Source organism: Myotis myotis, unplaced genomic scaffold (genome assembly GCF_014108235.1).
Source record: "Myotis myotis isolate mMyoMyo1 unplaced genomic scaffold, mMyoMyo1.p scaffold_m19_p_7, whole genome shotgun sequence".
NCBI lineage: Eukaryota > Metazoa > Chordata > Mammalia > Chiroptera > Vespertilionidae > Myotis > Myotis myotis.
The window spans coordinates 2,528,888-2,550,691 of NW_023416379.1; the positions used below are offsets into that span (position 1 = coordinate 2,528,888).

General features: G+C 47.5%; 1 protein-coding gene across 1 annotated transcript in view; it reads right to left on the reverse strand.

The window, feature by feature from the left end:
• The window catches only part of PACRG (parkin coregulated), a 303,333-nt gene that overhangs the window by 116,324 nt on the left and 165,205 nt on the right, over positions 1-21,804 (reverse strand). The window contains exon 4 of the mRNA XM_036316019.1: positions 10,355-10,504. Coding sequence (XP_036171912.1) covers positions 10,355-10,504 — 150 coding nt within the window. The remainder of the gene's footprint in view (positions 1-10,354; positions 10,505-21,804) is intronic.

Consider the following 21,804-nt stretch of genomic DNA (forward strand, 5'->3'; position numbering starts at 1 on the left):
CCTCCTGGTTTGGTGAGGATTAAGTAAGATGATTCATGAAAAGCATTTAGCCCGGGTCTGGTGTACAGATAACACAGCGTGCTGTCAGCTCAGATTAAGACAGTTAAGTAACACAATATCTTGGGACAAATTAATAAGTAAATAATCTCTTAAAAAATAGTTAGGAATAGCTACCCTACTAACATAATTGGCAGAACAACTGTCTGAGATCTATGTGAATGGAATACATAGTTTAAACGAGTCATGAATTCCAAGAACAATTTTTTTTTTAATCCTCATCCAAGGGCATTTTTCTCCCATTGGTTTCTAGAGAGAATGGAAAGCAGGGAGGAGGCAGGGAGAGAGAAATATTGACGTGAGAGAGACACATCGATTGGTTGCCTCCCACATGCGCCCCTACTGGGGATGGGGAACCTGGAACTGAGGTATGTGCCCCTGATCGGGAATCAAACCCGAGACCCTTGGGTCCAGGGCTGGTACTCTAACCACTGAGCAAATGGCCAGGGCTAAGGCCAATATTTAAGAGAAGAGATTTGAAGAGATTTTTAACTTTCCATCACTGGTTTGACAAAGATCACAAGAGCATGTCACAAGATTGCATATTAATAATCCCTGGCCTTGATAATAGAATTCAAAAAATATTTATCTTTCTGGCATAAAATGCTTTCAACAGCATCCCTTCTACCAAATACACCACTTTTTCCATGAGCTAACATGGGACCACTTCCCCTGAACACAGCACATTATAGATTTAACAATACTAATGTCCACTTTTTAAACTTTCCAAACTTTAAGCACTTTTTTTCTGGTTGAGCATTTTTGGAGCCAAACAAATCAAGCCATTGTAGCTGCAAAAGGAATATCTAAGTGCTAATATTAATTGCAAGGTTTCAGAGTCAATTTTACATTATACATGCCAAAGATTTTCAACCAAGAAATTAAACAGTAATTAGAACTTATCTTCCAATTACAATCTAAGGCTGTTAATTCTTCAGATGTGTTAGATTGCATTTCACAGGTTTTTATAATGGAAATTCGTGCATAAGAAATCTTTCATTTATCAGGCACGCTTGGTATATCATGCATGGGGCATAGCAATTATTTATTTAGCAAAACTTAGCTATATCAATACTAAAAATCATTTGTATGCTCAGTGATTATTACCTTGGAAAAAATTTTCTTGGAAATGGATTATGCTTGTTTTAAAATATGGGGAACTAAGAGAAATTTAATAGTACAATGGATTTTTTTTTTTTTTTTTGTAAAGGTAGGCAGAACATTCTAAGAAAAAATAGGCTGACTTTCAGAAAGAGGCTTATAGATTATTTTCCAGGATGCAATAGCAAATGCAGATAAAGGCCATGTTTTAGACAACTTCAAAGATAGTGTAAGAACACCTATTTTGCATCTGTGAATGTATCCCCAATAATGTCTTTGTTTTTAAAAATGTGTGTGAATATCCAGGACCAAGCAGCTCTGAGTCATCTAATCCAGCTACACATCTCGGGCAGAGGGTGGCTATGTAAGGTACCACATCCTCGGAAACGCAGCCTCTGGCCTGGCCCTTCTCCCTGTGCCATCTGGGCCCATGCCCAGGAAACGGGCAGATGCACTGGCCGCGAGATCGCAAGCGGGCGGAGGAGAGATTCTAATGCTCTTAGGAAAGAGAACAGGTACATTTTCGAATCATACTAATTCAGATTTGGATCCTGACTGCCGCTGAGGTACTTGGGCAAAGCGCTGACTCCTTTTCGGTAGACGGGCCTGATGCGCGCACCGTGTGGCAGGGGTGAGGGCTGGGCAAGGCGACACAGAATCCTCCTCAAGGATGGGCGGGGCACGGAGTTCACTCCTTTCATGATGATTTATTGCCCATTTTCAGGACCGCTCACGCCTCCCTTTGCCGGCTGGATTAGACTCAGTCCACCTCATTGAGGCACATTGTTTACATGTTTACATTTCTTAAACGGGACGTTGGTGGCGTGCCATAGTTTAGTTGGCAAACTGTGTATCTTTCTCGGGGCTGCCTGAAATATAAGTCTCTTTAACACTTGAGTACATCTTAGATTTGATGAAATATGGCAAGAAGCTTTCAAACGCGTTTGTTTTGAAAGATACTCTAGGGAAGAAGTGTCCACGGGGAAGACCTGGCCCCCGGGTGGTGGTCCCGCGCGCAGTGCTTTTCTCGTGCCTGTGAGCAGGGCTGCTGCTGGGCTGGGAACGTGTGGGTCTGACGCCTGCCGACAGGAACAGAGGCGCTGCCTCGGGGTTATGACACTCTGTGCTCGATGCCTTCGCTCAGGTGAGCTCGCTGCCGGCTCTCTGTGTGCGGAGGTGTTCTCAGGCTGTTATTGATCCCCACTGCACAGTGGAAATTGATGCTGTGAAAACATTTTTGCTTCATGCTGCATGTGATTTGTGGAGAAGATAGCCACCTCCGCTTTGATCCGACAGCTTCTGATAATTGTGAAAGTGGATCAATGAAACTCCCATTTACTCGGGGACATTAGACAAAGAGATCTGCTGATCAGAACTGCCTTCGAACCACTGTTTCTGGCAAAGCAATTTGCATGCCCGGGGTACCTGGCACCCGGGTGGGGACGGGGGACCTATTGATGTTAGGAGGCTGGGCGGTGGCTCATTTCTGTCACATGACCTTTGACAAGTCATTGGATCAATTCTTAGCTTCTTTATCTGTAAAGCGACTCTGACAATTCCCAAAGGAATCCTAGCCTGTCCTTGCTATTGCCAGACGGTGGGGATTTAGGTGATGCCGATGGAATTACTGAGGAGTACAGCGCTGCATATGACAAGGAGCCACAGTGTAGAACACAGACCACCACCAGCTCACAGGCTCATTCAGTTCTGCTGGGGCGGCCGCTCTTTTATCCCTGGCTGACCCTTTGAAAGACATGTTGAACGTCCTGATTTTACTCTCCACTTGTATAGAAACCATCGGCTCCTTAGATAACGTGGTTCAACTCTGACATGACAACAGGAACCTTTCTGCTCTGGTTCCTGTCACACCCATTCAAGGTGTTTCATATTCTGAGCCTGTCTGAGTTTATCATGGGGGTGCGGGGGTGGGTGAGCTATGCTACCTTTGCAAAGTGTTGAGGATTGATTTTGTATCCTCTTGAACACATACTTCCAGGTCCCAGTCTGCCGGGGCTGACAGGCAGACCCTGCGAGACGGATGAATGGATTACTCTGACACATGTTTTTGTGAAAGAGAGGCTAAGGGACTGCTTAGCTAGAGGAATCAAACAGCCCTGTTTGCCTGCCTCCTTAGGCTTTTTTTTTTTTTTTTTTTTTTTTGTAACAACAGCTTGTACTAAAATTAACTATTAGATACTATCAGCAGGGTAAGCATCCTTGAGAAGACACATGTATGATGTTTTTAAGTCTAAATATAAAGATTCTATAAAACACCTGGAGGCTCAGACGTGTTTGGAAAAGTCAAGGCAGGGGCTGCCGCCTTTGGCAAGGCCCCCCTAGAGGCCCCTGACCTTTCGGAGATTCCTCCTTACAGACTTTCCTACCAAGTCCCTCCCGTGCTTCCCCACACCAGTCATGGCCACTGGCATCAACTTTTGGATGACTTCATCCAAGGACACAGTTCTGAAGATGCTCCCCCAAATTCCTGTTCTCCTGTTGTTCAATTAAACACTAGGCACTGCTCTGAAGGGACTTGGCAGATAGAATTATGGCTACTATAGTAGGTCCTTGGGTTACATCGGAGATCCATTCCCATGGTGCGACGTAACGCAATTTTCACTGTAAGTCGGAACCCACCTACATAAGCACCTACGTCACTCACATGGAGCACACACCCAGCAGTAATGAAGTGAAACAGTAAAAAAATTTAAAAGAAAGATAACAATTCCTGACCTTTACTGTGGTAAATACAGTAAATAATAAAAAACATAAAGCACACATGTACATACATCGAAATGACAGAACTTTTTTTTTATAAATAAAAGGGAGATGGCGATGTAACCACAAAACGACGTACATTGAGTCCGACGTAACCCGAGGACTGTCTGTAATCGGCTGACCTTAGATTTGATGAAATCAAATAGGAAACATGTCACAGGTGCTGCTATTGGGTGAGCCCGGTGTAATCACAGAGGCCTTGAAGCAAAGGAGGAAGGGAGACCAGAGGCGGGGGAGAGAGACCAGGGAGGCTTTGAAGACAAAGGGCCAGGAGCCAGGGCAGGGGGAAGCCTCCACCAGGTGAGAGCGACCCCTGCTGACAACCTGGAACTGATTTCTGCCAACAACTGGGAGGAGCCTGGAAGTGGATCCTCCCAGAGCCTCTCTGAGGAGGGCAGGGTGGCGGGCACCTTGACTGCGGCCTTGTTAGACCTATGTGCATGCATTACCCCGCTGAGCCCACAAACTGTGAGACCACAAACACCCACTGTCTCAAGCAGCACGTTCATGGTGGCTCATTATAGCAGCAACAGGAAGCTAATACCCCAGCCAGCCAGCCAGCCAGCCAGCATATAGCGACTGAGCTCAAAGACTGCCGGGAGCCGTTCCCAAGCTGGTGATAAGCTGTGATTACGACTCAGTTCTGTTTGGATCCTTCCCGGGTCAATTTTCTTCCCCCCTTGAATGCGGTGCTTTAGTGCGAGCGTTTGCGGTCCCATTCATAGTCACGCTGAGATGGCGACGGGCCAAAACGGCGCTCCATTCGGGACTTCCGGATCTTGCCGACTTACTGAGAGCCTGCCTCTGCTTCCTCCCAAGTACCTACATTTCCCCTTTAATCTACCTCTTGCTCCTTGAAGTTCTCCTTACCACACACCGAAACATGAATGATGTGACAGTAACGTTGCTAAAAACAAGAACGTAGTTGAGCCATAATAGCAGGATACTTGCCAGCAATTCTCCTATTTTAATCTTTGTTTTTACCGGTTTGGGTATTTATTGATAGACATCAAGGCTTTTGAGAAGTTTGTAGTTCCTCTAACTGTTAGTCAACTGGTCACGTCCGAGCAGAGGAGGAGCTGGGAGACACGCGATCATACACGGTCACTCCACCCTCACGTTCAGGAAGCCCAGGCGGGAGTTCTAGCACGTTCCTCCACACGCGCCCTCCCTGAATAAGCACTCAGACGCTTTCAAACCTAATAACCTAATGACTTCAAAGGAACTTTGAAGTAAATTTCTAAAATGTCAATCCATAGACTCAAAAATTGTACAGAATTCCATGGGGAATAAGGCTCGATTCCAAAATTAAATGGAAAGCTCTGGAAATAGCCTGTATACAAGTCAATTACGAAACAGAAAAACTACAGATTTTGGGGTAAACCATCAGCTCTGCAAACTTCATCAGCATTTTAAGGGCCATGAGCACGGGTTCTGCAGAATCAGAAATATCTAGGAGGACTTAAACCCCGTTGAGCAAGAGCACTTGGGTTCTCACACAAGTTCCTTTAAAATAATTGTTTCTATTTTTTATTGAATTTCAGGGTCAAAAAACTGATATGAATATTCTAAAATTTTGTAAACTTGGCGCATTCTCATTACCTCTTTGTTTCTTTGTTGTTTATAGAACCTTTATCCTTAAGAACCTCAAACTAAGCAGCCCAGTGTTCACCCACAGTAAAACGGATACACAAATTGCAGAGTATTTCTACAGTGGAATACTGCACAGCAACAAAAAGGGATAAAGGACTGCTAATGCAGCAGCAACAACGCTCCTAGAGACATTCTTTTCCATTAATACAACCTTTATTTGCAGGTTAAAATAAACACCTGTAGAGTTTAAAACCCACGAGACTAGGATTCTCTCTGTTTTAATGTGTCTGAACTGAAGTTTAAAAGTTTACCATCGTTCCTATGGGCGTTTACTAACCTCTAGAGGCCTATGTCCCAGGGCTACGCTAGGTAAGTCTAAGACTATTTGATTCCCATACACGGGAACATGCCGTGTCATGATTACCCATGATATTCCATGACATCAACACACTACTGTCAGAGCCACTGATACTCGGGGGGGGGGGGGGTCTCCGCACTGTCCCAGGTGCCCCTGCTTCAGGACTGTCGGGGCAGCTACCAGCGCAGGACCCACCGCGAGGCCCACGAGGAGAAACAGGGCCACCGGCAGCCCCTGCCCGGAGCCCGCATGGCAGCTGGACACGTTTGGGGCCATTCCCTGGTGCCTGCTTCTCACATGCAATGCCTGCCCCTCAACTTTGCACTTCGTCTCTGAAGGCTGTAAACTGAACGTTCCTGTTGCCTTAATTTTATGCGACTGTTAACACTTGTGGATGGACACGGGAAGGAGAAATTACTGTTCTGGAAGCTCTTCGCTCTCTTTTGCCCCAAAGCAGTCCCTGGGAGGCGCCCCGAGTTAGACGCCCCAATTCGCGGTTCGGAGGAAGGGGAACAAGGCCGCAAGCTGCGACATGCGTGTGGGTCTCCCACCTGCACCCTGATCCGGTGAGCTCACACGCAGGCTCCCTTTGTAACCGTGCCCCTCCCCCAAACATCGGCGCGGGTCCGAGCCCTGAGGTTATGGCAGGAAGGGGTGGATTTGAACCCCAGTGGCCTGTGAGTGAACCCCATGTGGCCACCTACCTGGCCTTTGGCAACCAGCGAGTGACGGGTCCTGTGAGACAGAGGGGAGTCGCTGCAGGGGGGCCAGAGGCTGCGCCTCACTCACAGGCCGAGTCCCCCAACAGCGAACACAACACACTTAAGCCCCTGCGGTGCCGCTACATGGTCATTCATACGGGACTGCCACCTTTGCATGTAATATCACATGATAACAGACACACGCGACTTTGCAGATGTAGATGCTAGTACAGCTGTGGGCAGTAATGGCCGCCTCCTTTACTTCGCAGACGCCGCCAGCCTCGTGTGAAGGGCTCTGGGTACGTTACCTCGAATTGTCACACCGACCCGACCGGAAAGCCCTTGTTACCACCACTCTGTGCTGAGAACGTGCAGGTTCAGGGAAGCGACAGGACCAGCAAAGCGCATCTCTCTGGCTCCGGATGCTGCTCTCTAACCCGCGTTACAACTCTCACCTCAGACTCGTCTGCTGTGGCTCTTTTTAAACCGTGGCCGCAGGGACCTGTGCACATGTCCGTCATAAACAGAGCCGCCCAGCCACTCCTGCTCCGGAACCGGGCGGAGACCGGGGCTGGTTGTGCGTTTGCGCACCCGGGGTCGTGCAGATGGGGACAGTTGGCTGCAGGTCCCGGGACACGCCTGCCTGCTCCCCCCGTACCTCCCTGCCCGGGGTGCCTGCCTGCACCCTGGCCAGGCCCTGCTGCCCAGCCCCTGACATTACAAAGGACAGGAAAGCACGAAGGGGCGGCAGTGGGATCGGGCTGACGCTGTGCTTCGAGGGACAGACAGAGAACAGGCTATGGCGTCTGAGGAACATTCTCTCCTTCATTCTTTTCCTCTCTTCCTGTCACTTACACCCGGTCTCATTCTCAGAAAGGTTTTGTTGTGGGACTTGAAAGAAGTATGTTTGAATCTGAATTTAACAAGATATTGATTTACACGAGAGAAGAGAGAGGCGAGGAAACAGAAATGTGTGACATTGTCCTCACATACATTGAAATTGAAGATAAAAGTCTTTCCCAATGCGACATGCTGGAAATGTCTAATATAATCTTAATTGTAAATAGAGATATCTGTTACTGAACACATCCGCTTAAATAAAACAGGTATGTATGGTCCTGTGACTCCACGAGTAAATATCCATCATCATAAAAGGGGATTTATTAAACGCAGTTAAAGCTAAATGATCTTGACAGTGAAAATACTATTGTTGTCGGAAACCCTGTGATAAGCTCCTGCTAGCAGAACCGGGTCTCTGGTCACACGGCCCTGTGAAGAGCAGCTTTCAGCTTTACAGCTGCAATGCTCCCATTTCATAATGTGGCCCCTGGGGACAGAGCCCACCGCACTGTACTGGAAGGCTCCCAAGAGGAGGAGAAAATGAAGCGGAAGCTAGTACTGTTTTCCCCCTCAAATGTCAGAAAGATAGTCATCAGGAAATGGTTGAATGTAGAATTCCTGGTGCATGCGTCTAGAAATGTCCCATAATAATTAGGCATGTTTGAGACCAATGAAAGCTACGGTGTAACCTATGAATTCCCCACGCTGATAAAACCTAGACAGGGATGTGTTCCTAAGGCAATCACTCCCGTTGTTAAGCACGGGAGCATGTGCGAGGCAAGGACCTGATATGGGGTATAATGAGAGGGTGAAGGGACGGCTGTGTTTGTTGGCTCATCTGAGCTCCAGGGACATGTCCGTCCGTGGTAGCGGCACTGCCTCTGTTTTATATTTCCTTGAGGAGGAGGGAGATGCTAATTGTCCTTTGAATATCACTCATTTTATGCAAGAAGATGCAAAATGATGCGTAGGTTTTAGTCCCAGATGCCCAGTGCTGTGGTGGCGGAGGGACCCCTGGCCGGGGCGGAAAGGGGTGAGCGTTCAGCTTCCATGCAGCCAGTACAGAAGCGAATGTGTACGTGGGAGGAAAGCTTGGAAGGATGGGAATAGTACGTGAATCATAGGGTTCCAGGCGGGTTATGGGGAAACCACGTGAGAATGTTCGCGGCAACTGAGACTTTTGGGGGTGGCTGTGCCTAATTTTTTCAATTCTTTAATACCTGCACTCTGCCACATCTAGCTCTCTCTCATCATTTCTACCTCTGTCATTTCTATCTCTGTCATCTCTATCTCTAGCATCTCAATCTCTATCCCTATCTCTATCTATTTCTATCTCCCTCTATCTCTATCATCGTTATCTCTATCATTTCTCTCTCTCTCTTGTTAATTAGCATCTATAATGGATGTCCTTAGGGTTTTGTTTATGAACCATAATTAAACAGTATGCACATGTGGACTCATTCCCTAACTCCCTGGGTATCTGATGACACCTTTCAGAAAAACATAGTTCTGAGATCAACTAAAGGACTTGTATGCATGCATATAAGCATAACCAGTGGACATAAGACATTGGGGGATAGGGGAGGCTAGGGGACTGTCTAGGGCGGGGGGATAAAATGGACACATATGTAATACCCTTTGTAATACTTTAAGCAATAAAAAAAAAAAAAAAAAAAAAAAAGAATGTTGACGAGTATTTTCCCTACAGTCAAAATGCTGCTACTGAAGCTTGCAGTCTAGACCTGAGACACACAACTACTAACGCCCAGTTCTTGTTTTCCTCCAAGAGGAGCCGTGTCATCTGAACACCCACCTACCCTCGCGCGCCGGGAGTTCCGGAATGGCTGTCACGCACCCCACCTTGGATTCTGAAAGTCCCGTAGCCCCGTGGAGGCCCTTCTGCCGCCGCGCTTAACAGGAAACACGTCACAGGCGCTGCTATTGAAAGGCAGCTGAGCATGCCATCGCCGTGGTTTCCCGAATAGGACGCCTGACGAAGCAGACTTTGAAGAGAAATCTAGGAATCACACAACACACTGCCTCCAAAGAAGGACTGTGCGTGGGAGGGCCTCCTCGTGGTTCCGTGTGTGGTTTTTGTTGGTACAGTGATGGCGTGGGGACACCTGCCCGCAGTCTCCATCACATCACCAGCTTCTTTCCCTGGACACAGGCTTTGCCTGTGGCTCTGACGTGCGCCCTGCTGGGAAGTGCGGGCCTTCAGAGTGAGCGAGGGAAAGACGATTCCAGAGGCAAGAAGGGAGCTCACACGCTCCGTGGGCCGGCGTGAGCCCCCTCCTGCCCAGAGGCCACCCGGCTGCCGATGCCTCTGCGGGTCCCAGCAGATCCCCTGACACCTCGGTGCTTGCCAGAGCTTACCCAACAATATTTTAAAAAATAAATACAGCAGCACATATATATTTTAAACAGCACTCACCATCACGACGCAGCTACAAATAATCTAGTGTTCTACTTATTTTAGAAATGGAAGACATCTATTAAAACTCACCAAACCACCCGAACCAGAATTTAATACTATTGCTTTAAAAATTCATCTTAAATCAATAAAAACTGCAGTGTTAACAGGCAGTATCTAAAGGCAGGAGTGCTATCCAGAGAAAGGACACGCTCAAAACCTACTAATGTATTCCAAAAACTATTAAAAACACTTGACGACTCAATTATTGGAAGATCACAGGGCTGCTCCGGTGCCTTTGTACTGACTGAGCGAGCTGCGTGTGAGGAGTGAGAACTGGAACTGCTAATCTGCCGGCTGCCCGGGGGAGCGGGCGGAGGGGGCAGGGCGCCACTTACATCTGCAGAGGATTTTGCTGTTGATGCTCCATCCTGACGGGTCGCTAGTGAACCCTGCCTCCAACCACCCCCCTCTCGTCAGACTGAGGACACGCCGCCTCCCGGGGCCACTCACGGTTCATGTTCTTAAAGATGTTCATGATGGGGAGGATCTGACGGTAGTAGGGCACCAGGGCCTCGCCCACCATGTCTGCCGACACCACCAGGTGCTGCAGGACCTTGAGCGTCACACAGATGACCTGCCGGTTCCGGAGGTTCAGGGCATCTACACGGGGGGAAAGGAACAGGCCAAAATAAGAAGCATGAATTCCACCATCACAAGGCGAATCGACTGGCAGACCATTTAATTAAACCGGACTCGGCTGGGCATCACCAGTGGGACGAGCCTTATCGTTACAGCTCCGAACGAGGCGCTGTGGTCTTAGTGCTATCACCAGGGTCTTGCTGGTGTGTTATCTGTTCTCCCAACCGATAGCAATTCCTTAGCATCCCCACGAGAGTGGCTCATCGTCTCTCATGGAAGAGGCGGTGATGGACAGGTAGCACCTAACAGAGAAGGCCAGTTAGTGTCACGGGAGTGAAAGGACCCCCGGAAGGTTGACAACAGGTACGTTTTCGGTTAACAATCCTCGCTGCTCTTGAAACCATGAGACAAACACTTATCTGGGCAGGGGGACTGGGTCTCTGTGTGAGTGGAACCCACAGGCTGGCTACAAACACCCAGAATGTTCTTGGTAGAGGCGAAGGTCAGCTGACTGTGTTTTACACTCTCAAGAATGCAGGGAAGGAACACAAATTTTCAATGTTTAGAATTTTAAAAGGAATTGCCTGTAAACAACTACAAGAGACGGAAGAAATACGAGTTGGCTAGAAAGAACACTTCTGAGGGCACGGTGACAAGGTGCACACACAGAAGGACGGAGGTCGGGGTCCCTGTTCTCACACGGGCAGGGTCTGGAAGGTGCCACTAGCTCCTTCCGGCGAGGAGAGGTCAGAGGCTGGGACCAGGGCACTGGTCGCTTCCTGCGTGAACTTGGCCGACACCCCACACTTCTTTGGTCCTAGACAATCATGGGAACCTGTTATTGACTCTCTCAGATGACTACCAGTTCTAAGGTTTATACAGAAGAGCTGTAGAAAGCATGTGTTATAGAAGATCAAAGGTGTGTCATACCCTGTGAGGCCCCATGCTATTCCAAGATGAAGTCAAAGACTCTTATTAGGAAGATGTTCTACCTTCCAAAAAAAAAAAAAAAAGGTCGGCCATGACCTTGAAGCATGTGCCATTTGTGGAGGGACAAAGGACAAAGGAACCAGGCTTTCAGAAGGGACGATGCTACACTCGATATACCTGGGAGGCATCCTGACATCATTCTTGAACTCTGGGCCTCATTTCCAATAGCCTGGATCTTGACAGCCTCCCAAATTCAGTTTGTTCCAAAGGTAAGTTTCTGCCATAAACGTTCTCTTGGTCCTCCGGCTCCCTATGGAGTAATGCCACAACCAGTTCCCAGCCAACCAAGTCACATTCTGTTTCTGATCCCTCACTTTCCTTGTGTTGAAAGTCTTCTTGGTTCGTCTTTGTAGTATCTCTTGAACGGGTGTCCTCCTCCCCATCCTCACCTCCACCCTCTGGTTTCACCCCCACCTACACGTCTCTGACCTCCCGGTCCTTACCCCCATTACTCGGGTCTCTCCATCCCCACTCTACTCCTCAAGCACTGGTCTCTATTCTCTCTCCCCTCTGGTCCCGGGTCTCCATCCTCACCACCGCCCCTGGGTTCTGGCCCTTGAACTCCCCACTGGAGCACTGTCATGGCCATCCAACAGACCTCCCCTGTTCTTTCTCATTCTCCCAGCCTGTCTTCTCACACAGCTGCTGCATGACCCTTCCCAGAGCATTTCTAACGATCTCACCACCCGCTCAGAGCACTGAGAGTCCCCCCGCCCCCCCAACACCCACCCCATTTCCTACAGAATAAAGTACAAACTAGCCAGCCACAAGGGGGACACTGAGGGTAAGTCTGAACCAAACTGAATTCTCAGTTAAGAATCCGAGACTATAAGGAATCATTTAGTGGTTTCACAGTTATTTCCCCTGGAAGCACAAGCAAGTGTTTAAAAATAAGCAGTCAGTTACATTCCTCCCAGCAACAAAGTGGGGGTGGGGCATGAAAACACCTTCAAGGCCGCCTGCCACACCTGTTGCAGTCCGCATCAATTCTTATTTGGTTTAAGAAACACAAACATAATGACTGGAGATGAATGAATCCCATGTAACTATGGGGTTCCGTTTCATGATGGCTCATCACTACAGCATTTAGACACATTGCAGGCCATACCCTATATTCTGAAAAACACTAAAAAATAAGAATGCTATAAGTTAGCCTAAACGCTATAGGAATGAGATGGTGTCAAAAAACCATGGGACGGTGGAGAGGGAGAAGGACATGAGGAGTATCTCACAGGCAGGAGCGGGGACCCCTTTCCTGGTCTCATCTCCTCTGACAGTTGTCTCGTCTTTTCCGGAAGTCAGGTGTGACCGAACCTTGCCTACTGATTCTGCTCAGTTTAGCAGAAGAGAAGAGAAGCCGGTGGGAATGCGGTTCTGAAGATTATGGGCAGCGAACATCCTTTCAAAATGTCTCCCAGGGCGTCTCAACACGCTCTCGGTGTGGGACAGATCCGTGATGGCTCACACACTAGCGCAGTCGTGGGCAAACTACGGCCCACGGGCCGGATCCGGCCCGTTTGAAATGAATAAAACTAAAAAAAAAAAGACCGCACCCTTTTATGTAATGATGTTTACTGTGAATTTATATTAGTTCACACAAACACTCCATCCATGCTTTTGTTCCGGCCCTCCGGTCCAGTTTAAGAACCCATTGTGGCCCTCGAGTCAAAAAGTTTGCCCACCCCTGCACTAGCGGCTAACGAGTATTGAGCACCTCTGTGTGGCAGGAATTAAACTGAGCACTTTCCATATCCCTCATTCAGCAAATGTGTATTGAGGATGTATTATGTATCAGCCAGAGTTCTAGGAACTGCAAACATAGACCCGAAAAAGACAAATGTGGTACTCACCCCCGCCCGCCCCGGGCATATATTCGTGTGGAAGAAGATACTGCACACATACCACAAGTAGGGCAAGGATTCAGAAGAAGGATGGGGTATTCAAACAGCAAGTCAAAAGGGGCATTCAGGCCAGGCTAGCAGTAGAGGAGGCTCCCAGACTCAGCAACAGGCCCAAGAGGTGAGCAGACGTCACATAGGTGAAGAGCAGGCCCAAGGGGTGAGCAGATGTTACCTATGTGAAGAGCATCCCAGGAGAGGGAGCAGCATGCTAGAGGCTGCCCCCTCCTGGACAAAGGAGTTCTTTTACCACAAGTCCTGCTCCTGCTCCTATGGCTCAAGCTCTACTTGGTGATGTGTGACCAAAGCCCCAGGTAGCAGACACAGTCCCCTAAGTGGTTTCATCGTGGTGTGTAAGTGTTTCTGGGGATCATTTAGAAGGGGCAGGGAGAAGTATGCAGATGTGTGCCAATGTGTAAATGGAAGGGGAGGGCTGGCACTTCCTCCCAAGCTGAAAGAGCCCGTCTTGCTGTATCAACCATACAGAATCGGATGCTTAAGGTCCTGGGTGTCTGCCTTCTCTCTGTACTCCCCCCTCTCTCCCAACCCCCCTCCGAAAAAGGACTCATAGCCACATCTCACTAGATGTTTTATAAACTGTTGAGTGAAGATGAGACATTGAAACGGAACTACATAAGTGCGCTTTTATATACTGTACATTCAAAAAAATGTGTAATGGAGTGTGTGTAGTTCTCATTACAATTTGTGGGTTTTGTTTTTTTCAAGAAAGTCTTTCTGTTGACCCTGAAGAATCACCAGTAGGAGAGCCCGTTGAGGGAATCAGAAGAGAGAGCTGCCTGGGCGTGGGCAGAGCCCCTCGGGTGACTGTACGAAAGCTTTTGGTAGCCCTAGTGGCTCCTGAGCGCTGGTTACCACTGGGCTCTTCTGTTAGGGTGTGCACGCCACAGCTCAAAACAGGCCAAAGCAAGCTGGATGCTTTCCTTATAGAATATACTGTGAAGGACTAATCTTTTTATACAGATGAGTAATAATAACATCAAACTTTTGTTGATTAGCTTTATGCCTGTAATGTGTAGGTAATTGATGACTTGGTGATCAGTTAGCTGTCTCTCTTCGTGATGGGTAGTAGATCTATTAGGAAATAATTATTTCATCTTATTGTGACCCCCATTAGATGAACATGGTTGTGATAAATGTTATAGGACTGACAACAGTTGACAAGTAAAATGCCTGAACTGGTACCCTCACTGGCATCTAGAGGGGAACCCTACGTCCTCCTAAAGGACCAGGGTGTGCCCCGGGCAAGCCCTTCGCTTTATCCGAGGGGGCGCCGTGACATGGCCCCTTTCCACTCGAGAGCCTCTAGTTTTCTCCCTCATTCTTGGGGAATTAAGATGTTCCATTAAGTTGTAAGTCTTTTTGTTCTTAATATCCCAGGAGAATTGAATAAAAAAAGGTTGGTTTTCTTTTTTTTTGAAACAAAGTTCTTTTCTTTTGAAAAAGTGTATTAACAGGTATAAAGAGAATATGACTCTCTAGCTTGAAAGAGAAGAAATGTGTTTATTCTTGAATCGATGGCCTTGAAAGCTACTGTCAAGACTTAAGTGAGGACTTTGAACTTGAGATTTAAGGTTTTGAAAAGGGTCTGACATGGGAAGCCTACTGACATTATAGATCAGCCAGCAGAACCTTTCTATGCAGGAAATCGGATTTCTATTGCACTGCTTACCTTACAGCCTTCAAGAAGAATCAGCATGGGAGAGTCTTCAGATATAAAGAAATTGGTGAAGAATAAGGACAAAATAAAGTCAAAGTGTTAAACCCTTCGCCATAGATGGTTGTAAGTTACATGTATGAGTTCTTCAAGCATAAATTCTCTGACTGCTGTAATGTGTGCAAACCGAGAACACGTTCTGCTATTAGACATGGTTCGCGACTGTGGAATCAGGAAAAATGGAAACAGTTCTTCTTTTAATACTGGAAACAACAAGATGCAAAAGCAAACAATAAATTCTAAAAGACATTGTTGACGGGTGCTATAAATGTTAATGTCCTTGTTATAAAAATAGCTTCACAAACCAATAAAAGACTGAGTCTTCTCATTTAAAAATGGGCAAAGAATAGGACTAGATACTGCACACTATAATAAGTACAAATGAACAATTACTATTCTCGAATGTTCAACCTCAGTGATAATTAAAAGATAATTTTGAATATCAGATTAACAAAAAGTTTTTGAAAATTTAGCTCATAAGTCTGGGAACCGGTTTGGGAAAGAGGCCCCTCATAGCTCGCACATCGAAGACGCCCCCCCACTCCCCCCCGACCTTCCCACGCTATGCATGTAGCACGTGACCCAGCAACTTCACTTCGGGGTACTCAGGCTAAGGAAGTGTACAGCTGTGAGAAAGACGTAGAGGAAAGGAGGTTATAAGTATTTCTATTTATAATTACAAACAATCTAAGTGTCTCAAAAACCACAGCTTATTTAAATAAAATCTAGTGTAGCCACATAAAGGAAAATTATGAAGTTATTAAAGTCATCTGATAGAAAAATATTTTAATAATAGGAAAACATTTATAAGATGCAGGTGAGTAAAGAAGTAGCTTATAAAGCATATTTTCACTAGAATCTGATTTTGTAGGATACAATTTAAACAGAAAATACTGGAAATTTATAAAGTCAGATGCTAACAGGAGAGACTAGCTTTTCCATAGGCATATATAGACACCGGATTTCATTCCACTAAAAAACAGTTTTGCACTGCTTATTGCAAAATTATGAATATACTTTACATATTGCCCTGGAAGTATTCTTCTTCATGATTCTGACTTCATGTGTGTTTCATGTAGCAGAACTTAAGTGACTTTCCTTATCTTTTTCAATATTTTCTTGATTATTATTAACCACCTATATCTTGAGACAAACTTTAAAATAATTTGGTCAGGTTAAAAACGTGCTTGGCACTTTGTTAACATTTCTGATAAATAAAGAGAATGGTTTCAGGGGAAATGATCCTTTTTACTTCTGATTGAATATTTCCATTAGAAGTAGATATCTCTTCAACTTTTCCTATTTTTAATTAGGTTCCTTAAAAAGCTTTATAGTGTTTTTCATGTAGATTTTGCATAGTTTTGTGAGATCTACTTGAAGGAATTTTATATTTTGTGACTGTGTAAGATTTTATCCCAATATGCTCTCTAAAAATTATTGACAATAAATACATAAAAGCAAATGATTTTTGTATATTTATAACTGTGAATTTATTTAATCCTCTCAAAGGTTCTAATTGTTTTTGAACAAATTCAGTCGGCTTCTATCCTATATAATCCTATATAATAAAAGACTAATATGTAAATCGACCAAATTGCAGAATGACCCATCGCTATGACCTGCACTGACCACCAGGGGGGCAGATGCTCAATGCAGGAGCAGCGCCCTGGTGGTCAGTGCGCTCCCACAGGGAGAGCACCGCTCAGCCAGAAGCTGGGCTCACAGCTGGCGAGTGCAGCGGTGGTGACGGAGCCTCTCCCGCCTTTGAGGCAGCGCTAAGGATGTCCGACTGACAGCTTAGGCCTGCTCTTTGCCGTCAGTCAGACATTCCCCAAGGGCTCCCGGACTGCAAGAGGGCACACAGGCTGGGCTGAGGGACATCCCCCTGAGTGTACGAATTTCATGCACCGGGCCTCTAGTAAGAAATTTAAAAAAATTGCTAAATTGATCTTTGCTTTCTAGTATTTCTTTTTAGTCACATGACAGGGGCCACATTTCCTAAAAGAAAACATAGTGGTGGTGTGCTGGGAGTGGGCATTTTTGTTTTCTAACCGTTCTTATTTATTCTTCTCAAATAATTTGTTTTTATTTTATTGTGTGAAATATCTGTGTAACACACTGTGCTTTAACCATTCAGTGGCCTTAATGACAATCACAATGATGTGCAATTATCAACATTATCTTTTCTAAAACTCTTCCACCATCCAAAACAGAAATTCTATATCCATTAAGCAAAAACTCCCCATTTCCCCCTCCCCCCAGCCTAGTGACCTCTAACCCACTTCCTGGCTCTATGAATTGCCTACTAGAGATGTCTTAAAGTATATTAAGTATGTTTTTTTCTGAAGTTCAAATATTTAATTAATATTTGAGATTATGGGCCCAATATATCTGTATAATTACATTTTGCTACTTTAGAGGCACTAACCATATCATTTATTAAATTACAGAATAAAATAAACCAAAATATGTTTTCAAACCAAATTTAGGTTTTAAAATCATAGACATTTTTCTCCTTTCAGAACAGAACTCAACTGCTGTGCACAGTTAATTTGGGGACAATTAAAACATCACAGATTTAGCTCTGCTCTTACAGACGTGGCGTGAGCCTCTGACGGCGCTTAAGATGTTTTCTCTAATTCATTTCCCAGCAGCGTCACATCAAAAAGCATCACTTTTCTCTCCTCCCACACAGAAAGGTGCCATCTCAATGCAGAATTCAGATTCCCCATGACAGCTTTGTCATTACAGGGGTTAATGCCCTCCCTCCCTCCGCCCGTCCCTCCCTTTTTTCTAGACAAGAGCGGATTCTGAGTTTAGGACCACAGAGCACAATGTAATGTTTCCTCAGAGTGTTTGGCCTTCCTTTTCATGACTGACTTAGTTTTAAGGATGAAAGGACTCTGCTATCTAAACGGTCTCAACAATTCAGACCCAGCACGGCCGATGAGAACCCACACAGAGGACCCCAAAGAGCAGCGCAACCCCCACGCTCCTTCCCCGCCGCGTGGCAGCCACGTCGGAGCCAACTATGACGGTTATGACATACACCGGCTCTCCCCGAACAGGAGGGCTGAGAGCTCTGCTACAAGAGAAAAATGGGCCGATGTATCCATTTCCAAGGAGAGGCCCTTCTCTCCCCCAGAGAGCGCTTGAGCACCTGCACACCCCGGGCTGGAGTCCGTGTGGGGCTCAGCTCTGGGTCTGACCAAGCCCGTGATGGCGGCTCCGGGAACAGCGGTGATTATGGCCCTGCAGGGAGCCGCCAGCTCAGCTCACGCGGCTAACGCGCCTGCTCAGAAGGGAGCTCACACACAGCTGGGTCAGCAGCCTCCTCCTGCAGGCAAGCTGCGGAAGGGCGGAAAGCGGGACCTTTTCTTTGTGATGGTGTGATCAGTAGGACCCACGCACAGGCGCCGATGGTCTGGTGTCCACCTGCCGCGTCCCTGGAGGGATACGCGGCGGCCTGTCCTTGACCCGGCCCACTTCCCATCTCAATTTTTATGGTCACGTGGATGAAAGTTACAGACCACAAATCTATCCACAATTCTATGATGACCCAAAGCTAGGCAGTCTGTAGAGATATGACCATGAGGGAACACCAAAGAGGTAAAAAGAAGTTGCTGTTACTGCCATCTCGATGGGCACTGTGCTCAGGCGTCTACTTGTTAGGAGGTGCTAATCCTGGCCTCATGTTTGGGTGGCTGCTTCATGATCCCCTGAGAGAGAAAAGACTTGATGTGGGTGAAAGGCAAGCCGGGCTCTGGTTTGCATGAGCCCACGGCCTGTGCTCAGGGTGGCCAGACCCCACCTCCTCCCAGCATCCTTCCCACCAAGCCCTGGGGGGCGCCGGGGACGGGCTGGGCCTGAGGCAGGAGAAACAGTGCAGATCTGCAGGCTGTAGCGCGGCCTTTGAGCAAGTGGACTAGACACGGGCTGAGTGCTGAGCCCATGTAGCCTGTCCTTCAGGAGCGCGTCATTGTGATGGGACTGGGCGCACCGGCATCTTCTGAAAAAGCCAGGACGGCTGTGGTAGAGCTTGTCCCTGGGCTGGGGCTCAGCCCTCGCGAGGAAGGACGGGGACTCCCAGGCTGAGGTCCTAGCCGGTGTGACCACAAGCTGCTGCCATGGTCAAGACGGAGATGGTGATGGTGGGGATGATGGTGATGAGGACACATGTATAACAGCAGTGACAGTGATAACTCTTATCACACACCACGTGCTCTGTCTGCTAAGAGCTTGAAAGAGATGAGCTCGTTAACCACCGAAATACCACATGGGATGGATACGTTATTGTCCCAGTTTTATGAATGGAGGCTGGAGCCTCAGTGTGGCTAACCCGTCAGACGGCTGGCCTGGTAGAGGTGGGATTCTGACCAGGGGTCTGAGTTTAGACCTTGCCCCTGACCATCACGCATGCTGGAAGGGTGAGAGCAGTTGTTTATTTGAGGACAGGAAAGGGACGGTCAGGACGTGGTGAACTCAGTTGGGAAATGCAACGCTGCTATCTTCAGCTCTTTTTCTCTTTTACTCGATTACACCTCTCTAGTTTGAACGGCCATCATCTCCATTCCCATCGTCTTGGTTCTGGATCACTCTGACTCCTTTTCCCTATTCATGCGGGCATCCAACCCCCTCACAGGCCCAGAAGGAATCTTCCCTCTGGCGAGTGACCAGGCAACTGCTCCAATACTTCTGAGGCTATCTAACCTCCGCCTCAGGCTGCTACCGTCTTGCATCTACTAACACATTCTTCTGCGCAGGAATTCACGGAGAGTGACACCAGATTTTAGATCGTGACTTTCTTGAAGGGGGATTGAAAGTGGGAAGGTATTAGACAGATGACGAGTGAGAGAAATGGATAGAGAGGAAAGAAGAGAGACAGCAACCGCCGGCTACCTGGATGTCTCAGCCCCACCTGGCCCTGACGGCCCATACGCAGCACAGCGCATCGCCTATGAAGAGCTGCCTCCCACCCGACCTGGGCATCTCTCCACGACCTCACTTAATGATCTCAACAACTCTCTGAAGTACCTGTTAATCGCCTTGTTTTGGAGATGAGAACTCAAGGAGATGGACAGAAAGGCCGGGCCCAGGGCCTTTGCAAGGGCCACACCAGTTCTCAAGGAGCACAGAGCAAGATGGGCTTCGGCACCAGCTACCGAATGTCCAGAATCCATTTCCCTCAATGGCCATGGGGTCTCATTTGGGAATCGGGATGGGCCAGTATGGGCCAAGTTTGCTGCAGCGATAGGTTGGCCCTTCATCCTCAGTGGTTTCACAGGGAGAACAACACTTTTTCACTCATGGTAGAGATCCAGTCAGGTCCATGGGGGCCAGGAGAAGGAGAGGTGGAGGACTGTGCACGGGCCCCCAGTGCTTGGGTTGAAGAGAGCACACATCGCGTGCATTCCCAGCCCACTGGCCGAGTTAGTCCCGTGGGTCCGCATGCACGCACAGCGCAAGCGCTGGGAGCAGACGGAGCTGCTGTGCGGCAGCGTCTCTGCCATGGAGTTCCTGTGCCGGGGAGGCTACCTCTGCCCCTTCTCCTCCCCTGCTCCGTGGGTAGTTACATCATCTGGGTTAAGCGAGTCAGCACGTTCCCTTCCCCTTGAACACAGGCCAGAGCTCGTCGGAACCCCCCGCTGGTGTAATCAGAGCAACACTTTGACCATCTCCAGAAATTCTGGGACAGATTCTGGGAAATCCGCTCTTTCCTACAGGGGATAAGTCAGGGGCAATCCTAGGATCTACGCGGAGCCTCCTGGGGCCAAGCTTCAAGGTGACCTTGCAGAAAACAGTGACTGGCAAGCCACGCGACGCCACCAGGCCTGCGGTGAGGCCCTCTCCGGGGTGCTGGGCGTGCGGCTTATTGGGCAAACCAGCTCTTCATGACAACTTGAACCCGTTTTTTTGTTTTTTTTTTGCATTCTGTAACCAAAACCATCCGGAGGAGCATACCTTCCCCCCAGATTTTCAGAACAAATGGGATATTTTCTTCTTGAAGTAAAAGGCATTGCCATTTTTACAGTTATTATCACTTTTAAAAGAATTTACCTGGAAATTTTCAAGATCTATAAATAAAATTATTAGACCACAAATAAAGGGTGGCATGTTTCAATTGTCCTTGCTCCTTTCTAATTAAATAAAATGCTCAAAGGAATTTGGGGAGTAGGATATGGATTCTGACATGTTAGCCTTGCGTGGCGCTTTTCCTTCGGGTGTTCTCACAGGATGGTTCTGCTCCCGAACATGTTACTGCTCAGGTCGCCTCAGCCGAGTCTGCGTCTGCATGTTCGTCCTTCACAGCCGGTGACCCCGCTCATCAGAGCGGCCCCAGGGAGGCCACCGCCTTACGTGCAGCCCGTTTGCAGGTCAGGGTGCGACTGGACCCCCACGGCGGCCGGTCGCCGCGCCTCCTAGCAGACCGCTCACAAGTGAGTGTTGCTGCTCGTACAAAGAGCCACAGGAGGAAATGGAGATGAACGAACACCAACGAGCTCTCATCATGTCAGTAAATTCTGAAATATTTGACAACCAAGTACATACTGTATACAAATTAAGTAAAGAAAATGAGAGGCGATTCCCAAAGCTGAGAAAAATAAGTTGTCGGAGGAAAGTAACGCAGTCAGAGTAGATGCGTGAGTGACAGTGATCAGCGGGATGCGGCCACGACAGTGTAACGACTGGCGGTTGAT